Below are 12815 nucleotides of genomic sequence, written 5' to 3' on the forward strand. Positions count from 1 at the left end.
CAGACGTGCTTTGCCCCTGAGACCGAGACTATACTCCATGAAGTTGCTGTTTATAAAACGTCAATAGGAACTCAAAACCTTTAATATTAAAATAACAGTGGTTACGGAACCTAAAAAAAACAGAAAAGTGGAAAAATATCAGTAACCAGTCAAAAACAGAAACACTTAAAAAATATATATAGACTATTTGAGAAGCACACTTTCAGTGATCAGAATATGTGAGCCTGGCATTTTGTGTCCTATCAAGGCTGTAGACTAAGAATGGAAAGGTCTCGTGGGCCTCGACTGGGAGTCTGGGTCTTTTTTAGCAAGGGGGTCGTGTGCACTTGCAGCTCTCTATGAGGTGCTTTGACATCGCAGTAGAAGAAGCAAACAGACAGTATGCATACCTGGAAATATCTGGGTGTTTCCCATAATACAAGGTCAAATGACCTATTGACGACCTTATTTCACAATTCATGGCTAGTCAAGGTTTCCTTTATCTGCTGTGCTAACCGCAGGAGACAGAAACAAGGGAGACTCACTGATTTATGCGACCTTTTGGTGATTTAAGCTCAACACCATACACCTGGGGGTGTGAGAATGGACCTTGTAGGATGGAAGCAGGCGCGCAACACCCATTGGACTCAAAGGGCTTCAGCCCCCCCCCCCCCCCCCGTGTGTGGCAGCCCGGGATGAGACACCTTCCCGGGCAAAAAAGCAGCCGCACCCGAGCACTTGACAGGTTTTTAAATGACCATTTGCATGTTAATGAGGTCTTGCTGTTGTTTCACCCCTTCTAAGAGCCCCTGCAGCTCCACTCTGCCTATTGCTTAAAGTTCAGCCCCCCACCCCGAAATTTTTGCTCACCCCCCCCCCCCCCCCCCCAAAAAAAAAATTTGTCTCTAGTTGTGCCTCTGGATGGAAGCCATATTAACCATGAACTGTCTGATCATAGCTGGTCAGCCACAAAAAAGGGGACACTGCTTCACCATCATATCTAGATAAAACAATGTAATACTTTGAAAAACACAGACTTTCTGGCATAAAACCATATCGTATACGAACTTGTTAATCTGAGCCAAGAACATTCCCTTCAGAGCATAGAATTCGGCTGTCATCTCCTTCGTGAAATACTTCAAGTTGGTTGATTCAATCACTTCTAGACCCTGTTGAAAAATACAATTCATACACACATATAATTAAAAACTAAGCTATAGTCTGTCGAAATGACCTATGTAATGATAAAATAAGAACAATCACCTTGACACAGAATACCATCTGATTCGCTGCTGGGGAGAGAGTTTATGGCCTGTTGCAGGTTCATTTCAAGACTGTCAAATCATTTCAAATTACCATCAATTATTCCTATGTTGTACTTACTGTGTTCAAGAAGAACAGGTTACTTGCTTTGGATAAGGCTGTTTTTGTTTTTTTATTTATTTAAAGACACTCGATCTTTCCACGGATTCCTCAATTAAAGGCACCTGGAAAGTATACAGCAGCTTCTCAAGTTGACCTGCTCTACTGTGGCGCCAGCGGCAGAAATGCAAGAATGTCACTTTGGACATACTTCTTGCTATCCCTATAATGGTGCACATTGTTGACATATTGCAGTCATTATTGATATGAAGCTGGCTATCTCTGGTATAATGTTTCCTGGCTTTGACATATCGGAGGTATTCTTGAAAAGACTGTCACCACCCCTGGCACAATGCTGAAGGAAATCTTTGGCGTACGTGCACACACCTGCTATATGATAAGTGAGTTTGAAAGGCCAAATGTGGCCATAGTGGAGCAGTAGTGCGTATGAGTAATTGATGAAATAGACAAGCTAATGTTCGTGGACCAAGCAAGCAGTAGCCAGTAAAAAAACATATTAGTGTGTATTTCCTACAAAAATGACAAGATTTTCTTTGATGGAATTAAGCATCTTTACCCACAGAGCATGATCCTTTACCTTCCATAATGCTTTTTTTTTGTCGGATACTCCATCTACTCACAGCTTCCTCACCTCAAGAATATCCCCAGGTGCCAGCCTAGATTTTTCAGTCATGCTCCCAAGTGGTGCTAAGTACATTAAATATTTCTTAAAAGCTCCAAATGGATGCACAATTACAAGCTGTTGCAAATGTGGGACACTGGCAGGGATTAATGAAGTGCCGGCATACTGAGGCCCATCCAAGGGCTTGGAACTTTGCAACAGCTTGTAATTGTGCATCCATTTGGAGCTTTTAAGAAATACTGACACAAACTTCTTAACCCAGAAGTCAATGCGTGGACCTTATTTAAGGAGCCCATCGGAGGGCGGCTAATTATGCTAATTGGGGGAGTGTCAGAGCTCGCATGCTTTCCAGGACTGTCAAACCTTTGCGAAAGGAGCATCTATAGGTTTGAAACGCGTCAGGTTTAAAACGACATGGAAGCTGTAAATCTGCATTGGTATGCTGTCCTACGTCTTTACCCACATACACACACACACATACAACTATAACTTGCGCCCTTGCCATGCACTGCTAATTACCTCCCATATTACATCACTCATGTAATCATCTTTGAAATCACTGATATCACCACAGCAGCGTTTGCAGGAACTGGAAGAGCAGTACGCAACACTTTACAATCAAAGGGTACCTGCATGCACTCATTTTTGCCCATGACTCCTGCCAGCTGAAGGTAGCACTTCACTTGCTGACGAATCTTCTGGAAACAGTCCACAATGGGCACGGTGGGAATGGTGTGGATCCGGCTCAGAATATCCAGAGCGACATTCACCAGCCCCTGCTTCCGGGCTATCTTCCCGTACTGGATGATTGCTGAGGCCGAAGCATGAACGCCCAGCATGGCATTGTTAGAGCTGGGATCATGTTGAGTGCTGTTCTCATAGGCATTTACAATGGCTTAAAAACATAAGACGACGAACAGTTAGCTATTCTATACCCTTTCATTCAATACACAAATACATCAATCATAACATTACCCATAGTTACACATATATGATCTTGTTTCATGACTTGTGCCGCAGTAATTGCTAAAGCGCAAAAGGGATGACCATGCAGCAGACTTTATAGAGGTGGTTTGGAAATCCACCAAATTGGCATTAGTAAGCTGAAAGCGCACCTTGGTAGTGATGTTGTCTCCACATAAAAATACTGCTCCAGTGAGATAAGTCATCAGACACAATGGGGAGCCGGTTCCTCCAGGTTTTCACTACGGTCTTCATGTCATGGAGGCTGTTGTTTCTACCCAGGTTTGTCGGTTGCAGGCCAGCATTTATTTGAGCCGCTTCTTGAAGTTCAATGATCTGCTGGGCAGCCTACATGATTGAAAAGATTAAGAGTTTTAGCATCATCGCACATATTTTCCAAATTCGTTTGATTGCAAGAGAAAATGTAAATAATTTCCGTATCGAAGTCGAATAAGCGCACAAGGTTTAAGATTTGAAGTGAACAACCATCGTCTGAACAATTTATTAAATATTAAAGCTTATTCAGAATTCTATGTATCTAAGCCATAACTGAGTACTATTTCTTCCTGTCAACATCTGCTGACTTCCCACCTAACTGTCTTTCTTCTAATCTTATTATTCACTGAAGTCAAAGAGAATTTCAGATCTAGAGGGGCAGAAGGTTTCCACCCTTACCAGACTGGCTTCACTGCCTGCCCCCAAACAAGAGAACACCCTAACCCAAGGCCTGAGGGGTGGGAATTGTGGGGGATGCAGGCTGTTTCCAAGTGCTAGAAAGGAACTTAACCTCACTCATGGCTAGCCGAGCATATGGCACAATTTGAATGCAGGGGGACAAAGTAAAAGTTCCCCTGAATTCACCAGGCAGGGGTGCTTCTGGCACATGAAGGAGACAGATTCCTTTCTGTAGCAGCCAGCGACAACATAGATTGAGTATACGGACAGGCACAGGAAGTGGGAAACGTCTGCAACCTAACAAATAACATATGCTTGTGAGAGAACAACCTACTTAATCTCTGTAACATTGTAACACGGATAAACTGTCTTTCTTCATGTGAAATATTCCCACGCAGTGGCACCTAGGCGGCACAGGAAGGATGCCGCAATCAAGCTGTCCAGGTGACACCGGATGGAATGATGCGACTCCAGAAGGATGCCGTGAAAACTGGTCTGCTTTAACTCCACACATCTCCTAGGCCAAAATAAAACTACGGAGCAAGACATTCACATTCAGAGTGAATGTGTTACTGGAAAGCAACATCCGGGGGAGAGAAGGAAAGGGTGATTGTGAGTTTGCTGGGGCATAGAGCATCGATCAGAAAAGAACATGAGCAAAAGGAACTAATTTGCTCTTCTAATGGATATGTTTTTCTGTAGATTATTTACTCTGCGAAAAACACCCCAGCTAGTAGGCTACAGTGTGTGAGTCTGAGAAGCAAATAGAACATAAATAGAGACTGTTGTGGTAATGTACAAGACTGAACTCATTGCTCGAGGTGGAATCCAGAAAATAATGTTTTAAGAAACAATGGAGAGAGGCTCGGGAATCCAGCTGAAAGCCCTCAGAAATAACTACCTTCCCATACATTCTACATTTGCTGCTTTGCCTCTAATGGAATGACTCCATAAACGCTAAAACTACCCATATCACCTAGTCGAATCAATGTCCATTCCACCCAGCTGAACACAAGGGTCATATGCACAGTTGAGGTGCACATGCTTTTAGGTATTTTGTAAAGCAGGGTCTAAAGGACAGGCCCCTTGTAGCCCACAGCTCGTGGAAGGAGCGTCAAAGCAAGTCTTAGCACATCAACACTGAACTTTCAGAGGTCATCATCCACCATACCGCTGAATAGCCTTTGTCTATCACATTGTGTTTCCAACACGGCACAACTAGGCATACAGAAACTCATTTGAGGACACAGAGATGACCACTGTAACAAGACCCCCAAAGTAGCTTGTGACACCCACTTAGACAACATCCCTGAGAAAGTAAGTTAGTAGAAAGCCACTTGCATGTACTGAGGCAAGGACGGTAGAGCCAAGTCAGACATTTCCTAAATGGTGAGAGAGGAGTCACTATGCTGAAAGGGCAAATGTCTTGAATGAACAGACTGCCTAACTAAAATGTATTTTCTTACTCCCATTTTTAGATACCTAGTCCAGCATATCAAAAGAAAAGAGGTAAGACTTTGTTTTGTCTGGAGATCTGGACCATCAGACACTGGGTACGACCACTGATGCGGATGACTGCTTCTGCCATGCTACAAGTAAGGGGTCCAGCACAGCTTTATTAAATGTCAAATCATGATCACTTTTCTACCCCTCTAAAATTAAACTCTTGGTCAAAACTTTAGTGTTCACTTCAGTAAAAGAAAGAGAAATTTCCAATAAGCCTGTTGCATAAGAAATGTTGGAAGCAAAGGATATAGACTCTTCTGAGGAAGGAGCTTGCAGGCAGAAATCTCCACCTCGGAGAGGTATCCGGCCGGTTTGCACTTTTTAAATTCACACGGAAGAGTCTAGTGTTGATAGGATGGAAGCAATTCTGACCAGCAACTTGATTATTTTCATACAGCATAAACAAGCTTTATTTATCTTTGATAACGCTCTTTCTGGTAAAGACTATCTAAATGGTGATTTCTCACCTTTTGAATATTCCTCAGGTGCGAGGCTGGATCCGGAAATCTTTTAGCAATACCTTGGGGCGCCGTTAGGCTCCGCATTGATGCTGTCCAGCTCCGGAAAAGATGTGCAGAGCCTACTTAGGCACCACCCCTGCGCGCTGACATCATTTCCTTTCAAGGCTGTCCACAAACACTAACACAGAGCACTAGGTTGTGACAAGTGTGCAGATTCCTAGACTTGGGATCTTGTTAATGCATAGAGTTAAATCAGAGAACGGGAGGGTCGGTGAGGAATCTGCAGCCACTTATTGTCTCTACCAGAAAGACAATTGATGAAGTTAGGTAACTTGTTCTTCTGATAGAGACTTCTAGTTGCAGATTCCTCACCTTTTGAATAGATACCAAAGCAGTACCTATTTATAGGTGGGTCTGTGAGGGGACTCAAACCAGAAAGTCCTGCAAAACAGAGCGGGCAAAAGCCCCTCTCAGCGAACCTGACTGTCTAGACAATAGTGCTTTGTGAACATATGGAGGTACCACAAATTTGTCCCAACAACAGGCATATATAGTTTTTGCTGTGGGATGCCTAGCTGCCAAGATGACATCAACCACCTCCGGAGGAAGGTTGAAGGTGGTCAGTTATCACCGCTCAATCTCCAAGCATGAAGGTGGAGATTGTAAAGGCGCGGGTGCAGAAACCCGCCTAATGGCTGCTACAGCAGATTCTCTCAGAGGGGCAACTTGATTGGAGGACATATGCTCAATCCAAGGAGTTCTGGACACCATACTCTCCGTGCCTAAAACAGAACCACCATGATGACTTGGGCCTGGTCGGTTCTGATCTTCTTGAGAACTCAGGTTAGGAGTGGTATTTGCCGAAAGGCATAGAAGAGTCCTGATTTCCACTTGAGGTGGAACATTTCTCAGAGCGAGAGAAGTCTTGGGAACATCAACGTGCATAAGCACACACATTGAGTGATCGCAGTGTGGTGAATAGATCGAGCCAAGGTCCTCCCCACTCATGGAATAGGCCTTGCGTCACCTCCAGGTGCAATTGTCACTTGCAACCTGCTAAGTGCCAGTGGCTGATTTGATCCACTCAGGCATTCAAAAAGCCCAACAGGTGGGTTACCAGCTTGAAAATTCCCTGGTGGTCCAGTCATTTACAGAGGCACAGCACCTCCCGGCAAAGGGTCCGAGATACCAACCTGCCCTGTTTGTTGCAATACCACATGGCAGTGTTGTCCATGAGCACCTGTACCATTCCTCCCTTGGTAGATGGATGGAAGGCATTCTCCACCCCAGACGGCCATCCCATTTCGATGTGGATGTCTTTCGACGTCGAGGCCCCGTAACTCCGCCCCCATCCATCCTCTCGTGGAAATCCCCGTTATATCTAGCCCTAACTCAGTAGGAATAGAGGGCATCTTGGTGAATGCCCGTTCCCTTGTCAAGAACAAGGTTATGTTCAAGGAGATGGTTTTGGATAAAACACCCACCCTAGTGTTTGTGACCGAAACATGGGCCAAGGACTCATCTGACCCAGACCCCATCGAAGCGGTCCCGGAAGGGTACTGCCTGGCCAGACTCGATAGACAGGGACGAGTGGGAGGGGGAATAGCGATCCTTTATAAAGATCACCTACATTGTCACATCGTCCCCATACTCGATTTCCCTGAGAGCTTTCAAGCACTTTATTTTTCAATAAAGGAAGCGCAACGCCCCTTTTTCAATGGTATTTTAGTGTATCGACCCCCAGGTTCGAGGACCCACTTTACGCACAATTTCCTTCAGTCCCTAGAACCCTATTTTGGTCGAGACAACTTTTCTATCATGGGTGATTTTAATTACCATCTAGAACGGCTTGACCTTTTTGATACCTCTTGTCTCACTGAGGCCCTTGAATCTTGTGGGCTCACGCAACGTGTCTCCGGAGCCACACATCGGGCAGGACACACTTTGGATGGTATCTTTTCCAATGACCCTCGCCTGACTACTAAGGACCCGATTCATCTATCTTGGTCCGATCACCTGGCGGTCCCTTTTCTTCTGCAATATCACAGGATGGACTCCGGTAAAAAAGGGAACCACCTAATGGAAACTGCAAGAAACTTTAGGAATATTAACAGCGATTCTCTTAAGCCCTGGGCCGCTAGTCTTACCATCACTGACCTAGATAATGTACAGACCGCAGTCGCCCGTTTCGAAAAGGTCACCACTGAGGCCTTGGATAAATTGGCCCCAGTACAATCTCGGCGCCGAGCCAGAAAGAGTCCATCTGCCCCCTGGTTCTCTGACTCCCTCAGGCTCCTTAGGCAGGAGGTGAGGAGAAAGGAGAGGCTTTGGCATACTAGTTGGGACCTTAAGAACAAGGAAGCCCATAAACTCCTTGTCAAAAAATACAAGCTTGCAATCTTGCAAGCTAAACAAGATTACTTTGTTACTGTTACCACCTCGCTCTCCTCCTCGAAGGAGCTCTTTAAAATTGTTGACTCCTTGGTCAAACTGCAAGCCCCTGATCCTGTTATTCCTTCGCAGGATCTATGCGACAAGATTGCCTCCTTCTTTCATACTAAAATCCAAGATATTCATCTGGCCCTCGAGACACAAAGAGCTGGTCTTAGTGCATTCACATCTGGGGTAGAGATGAGTCTGACCATCACAGAAACCTCCCCCCCTAGCACCCTGGACTCTTTTCCTCTGTTGGTCCTACAAGATCTTGAACTATTGCTAACTAAGACCAAGTCTGGTTCCCCTCTGGATACCTGCCCACTGAAAGTCATCAAGCAGTGTAGGGATACCCTCTTACCTCCACTGCTAGAGGTAATGAATCTAGCCATTAGAGATGGTATCTTCCCTACAGAATGGAAGAAGGCGGTAGTAAAACCCTTGTTGAAAAAGGCCTCCTTGGACCCGGGTGTCTTAAAAAACTACCGGCCTATCTCTCTGCTCCCTGCCCCAGCGAAGATGCTTGAGACTCATCTTAACAGGCATCTCGCTGTTTTTGTGGAAGGCTCGGAATGCCTAGATCCCTCCCAGCATGGATTTAGGAGAGAATTCAGCACCGAATCAGCCCTCACCATCGTGCTCGATAAAATCCGCACGACAGTAGATGAGGGCCAGACCTCTCTCCTGGTCCTGCTGGATCTAACTGCGGCTTTTGATACCCTCTCCCCCTCAGTCCTTACATCTCGACTGAGGGAGGTGGGGGTGAAGAACGCAGCTCTGGATCTTTTGTCCTCCTTCCTCACAGGGAGGGAACAAAGAGTCAAGCTGGGGGAGTTCCTATCTCCATCCCGATCTGTGCTATGTGGGGTCCCTCAAGGGTCAGCACTTAGCCCAACCCTTTTTAACATCTATGTGACCCCACTGGCCAAACTAATAAGATCTTTCGGGATGGAGGTAGTCTCTTATGCAGACGACACCCAGATCCTCGTCTCTCTTCCCCATTCAGATGAACTAATCGCCTCCAGGTTTAGATCTTGTATGGAGGCGGTTGGTCATTGGATGATTCAGAACTCTCTAAAACTGAATGGGGAGAAGACGGAGGTGATGGTGTTTGGGGGGAAAGAAAACATCTGGTCAGCCAATTGGTGGCCTGACTCACTAGGGACATGCCCTTCCCCTACAACATCTGCCAAGAACCTCGGTGTGCTGATAGATCCTGCCCTCGATCTAGGCAGTCAGGTGAGCAGAACTGTTTCCACCTGCTGGGGTCTGATTCATACCATACGAAGGATCAGGAGCTATCTCTCCCTGCAGGCAAGAAAACAAATTGCAGTTGCACTCATCGGATCGCGCTTGGACTACTGTAATGCGCTGTATGCTGGGCTTAACAAAGGCCAGCTGCAGCGCCTACAGGTAGTCCAAAATGCCATAGCCAGATTTGTTCTGGACACCCCCAGACGCTCCTCGGCCACTGCAGCCAGGAAAACGCTGCATTGGCTGCCGGTAGAATACCGAATCCGGTTCAAGGTTTTATGCATGACCTACAGAGCCATTGCTAAAAATAGTGACACAGGAATTGGGTCCATCATTTCCCACTATACTCCTGGTAGGAACTTGCGCTCCTCTGGGAAATTGCGTCTGACTGCTCCCCGTGTGCGAAAAGCTAAATGGGGTGGCAGAGCCTTTTCCACTCTTGCCCCCAAGTGGTGGAATGACCTCCCTCTGGACCTTAGATCTCTTCCGTCCCTACAGCGCTTTCGCTCTGCGCTAAAAACTCTTCTCTTTCGGCAAGCCTACATGTAGGGTTTCCTGTCTCCTTCTTTCGATAATTTTCTGATCTTTTGTTAGGCGCCTTGATACCTGAGGGTTATTGTTTTTGCGCATTACAAATTGCCTTTCATTCATCCCAACACAAAAGCGATGCATTGGTCACCAATGTATCCTCAGGGCAGGGTAGAGAGAGGTGTCTGCCACTGATCCAATCGCGGTCCAGCAACCGCCACTACAGGTTTTTTATTGTCTCCTCCGAAATCTGAACGTGGTCAGAGAGGACACTTTGATGTTGGGTGTAGGAAGCTGTCTCTGCATATACTATACCAAAGTGATGTATAGTATGCACAGAGTCCAGTGGATCCCCAAAGGTAAAGTTAGATAGCACCTCACTATCTATTTGAGGTAGTGTGGGCGAGCAGTAAGGCTTTATCAGAGGTAGTGTTAAGTATTTGTTGTACACACTCAATCAGCAAATGATGTCACACAATCAAAGACTGAACTAAGACAAATTTTGTTTGTATAAAAATATTGTTTAGTTATTTTATTTCTATAACACAGTCTGGCACAGGTAAGTTAAATATATTCTTTGCAATATATTATGCAGTGTTTAAAAGTGAATGCAAGGTAAAATGCAGTTGTTTGAAATACAGGTAAGTCAAAGTATTGAAATTACTGTACAGATTACTTTTTAGTTACTTTTTGGATTACTTTTTCCACTCAGTGCGATATGACTAGATATCACACTGGGACATTTCCTAGAGAGAAGGTAAGTAAAATCAGTTTTGCACAATTGTTATTTTTCAGGTTTCAATACAAATCAACTCCACACAACATTTTTCTGAGAAAAACAGCCAATGTATTCCTATGGAGAGAAATTAAGTTAACAGTTACCAGGTAAGTAATCGGTCTTTGGGGTTGAGTTTCTGAGGTTAGAACAAGGGTTCCCCCAGGGCAAAGGATGCCCTCTTATTACACTCTCAGCGGCACTAGGGAGGCAGGGTGTAGAGTGTTGAGGCCCAATGTTATCCAATGGGGGATAGGGGGCCTCCGGTTGGTGGCTGCTAACGAGCAGGCCACTAGGTTGTGGGAGCAAAGCTCCTGGTTTTAGGCTCAGGGCAAAGGGGGATCCTGTTTAGCACAAAAAGTGCACCCGCAGCGGCGCAGGGGCGGCTGGGTGCAGGGTGCTGGTTGGGAGTCGGGTGCCCTGATGTTTTCAATGGGGATTTTCGGTTTTGGTTTTCAGCTGCAGGCTCGGTCCAGGAAGACTTTTGGAAGGAAGCAACAGCTGGGCAGGTAAGTTGGAGGGCCTGGGGACATAGGTGCACTTCGGGTTCTCTTCTCCAGGGTGCAGGGCAGCTGGATGCAGGGGTGTATTTTGAAGTCGGATTTTTCAACTTACCGGTCCAATTGCAGGTGGGGGGAGTGTTCAGGGGGAGTTTGTCCTGGATGGTTCAACCCACGGTGGACTCTAACTCTGGAGCGCTGGGGGACCGTGCTTGAACCGGTGGGCCACTCGGGCCGTAGGCGACGGGTGCAGTGGTGGTTCCTGGTGTTGGGTTTCTTTGTCCTCAGCAGGTTCAGAGTCGGTCTTGGAAGTTTTCTTTTGAACAGAGCTGCTGTTCACAGGATATCCGGTCTTTGTTGAAGGCAGTCAGTCCTCCCAGGGTTCTGGAGGTCGCTGGCTGCAGGACAAGGCGGCTTTTGGCGCAGGATCTCTGGAAACTGCTGACGGGCCGGTGGGGGTGGGGCTGGGGCCAAGTCAGTTGTTCTCTGCAGTCTCCTCTGCTGGGCGTCTTCTTTCGTCCTTTTTCTTCTTAGGTTGCGGGAATCTGGTTTCTTGGTTCAGGGCTGTCCCCTAAATACTGTATTTAGGGGGCGTTTTAGGTGTCTCGAGGTCAGTAGCCAATGCGTGCTCACCCCACATGGGGGAGTGAGCACAATCCTAATCCTGATTGGGGAGTACCTGCAATCTGCAAGATGGCGGGCACTGAAGATTGGGCTTCACCTCGCCTACCCCACCTGTGGGTGGGGATTGTAGAGGTGGACTCATCTTCTGGGCTCGCTAATTTTTCCCGCCTGTCTTTTTGCTGACAAGGGAGGGGAGACAGGAAGGGGACCTGCTACTGATAGCAGGAGAGGCTGGGGGTCGTATTGCAAAGGCTGCAAGTCCTTGGAAGCTCCACTGCCACAGATGGCTCTTCCTGGCCTGAGGGAGATGTGAACACCTCCGCCCAGGAAAGACTGTTTCTGGGCTTAGGGAGCGAAGGCTTCCACCCCAGGGGTCCAGAAACATGTCTCGTGGTGGCAGGCTGGTGTGTACCAGTCAATGAACCCACCAGAGGCTGGTCATTTTTCAGGGGGCATCTCTAAGATGCCCTCTGCGTGTATTTTTCATTAAATCCCACACTGGCATCAGTGTGGGTTTAATGTGCTGAGAAGTTTGATACCAAACCTCCCAGTTTTCAGTAAAGCCATTATGGTGCTGTGGTGTTTGTATTGACAAACTTCCAGCACCATATACTCTTAATGGCATTATTGCACTTACAATGTCTAAGAATTGGCTTAGACACTGTAGTGGTAGAGGGCTCATGCACCTGTAACCTCACCGCTGGTATTGTGCACCCAGCTAGAGGGGTGTCTGACCTATGCCAGGCCAGTGGGTTGTAGGCATGGCACACAGGGATGTATGCCATGTCGACTCTTCACTTTGTTCTGCACCAAAACAGCCAGCCTGCAATGGTAGTGTGTGTAAAGGTGCAGGGCCTCGAAGGGTGGCACAATAAGCGCTGCAGCCCTTAGAAGCCTTCCCTGCCCACAGTGCCCTTGGTACCCATGGTACCTTTTTCAAGGGACTGACATGTGGCCAGAGAGGTCCAATCAGGGTACAAGGGACAGTTTGAGAAAGAACAAAGGCCCTGGGATCCTGATTGGCAGGGACCCAGTGCACATCAAGTAAAAGTGCATCAGTAGTCTGGCAAAAAGTGTGTGTGTTAAGTTACTGCAACAGCTTCCTACATTGG

General features: G+C 46.6%; 1 protein-coding gene across 3 annotated transcripts in view; it reads right to left on the reverse strand.

Annotated features, from left to right (window-relative positions):
- TRRAP (transformation/transcription domain associated protein) overlaps positions 1-12815 on the reverse strand; it is a 1075110-nt gene that overhangs the window by 100113 nt on the left and 962182 nt on the right. For all 3 annotated transcript variants that reach the window (XM_085629333.1, XM_085629332.1, XM_085629331.1), the window contains 3 exons: positions 3100-3295; positions 2614-2879; positions 1048-1148 (listed from right to left, as the gene is read on the reverse strand). In XM_085629333.1, the coding sequence (XP_085485459.1) occupies positions 1048-1148; positions 2614-2879; positions 3100-3295 (563 nt within the window). The remainder of the gene's footprint in view (positions 1-1047; positions 1149-2613; positions 2880-3099; positions 3296-12815) is intronic.

The sequence above is a fragment of the Triturus cristatus genome, chromosome 10 (assembly GCF_964204655.1).
Source record: "Triturus cristatus chromosome 10, aTriCri1.1, whole genome shotgun sequence".
NCBI lineage: Eukaryota > Metazoa > Chordata > Amphibia > Caudata > Salamandridae > Triturus > Triturus cristatus.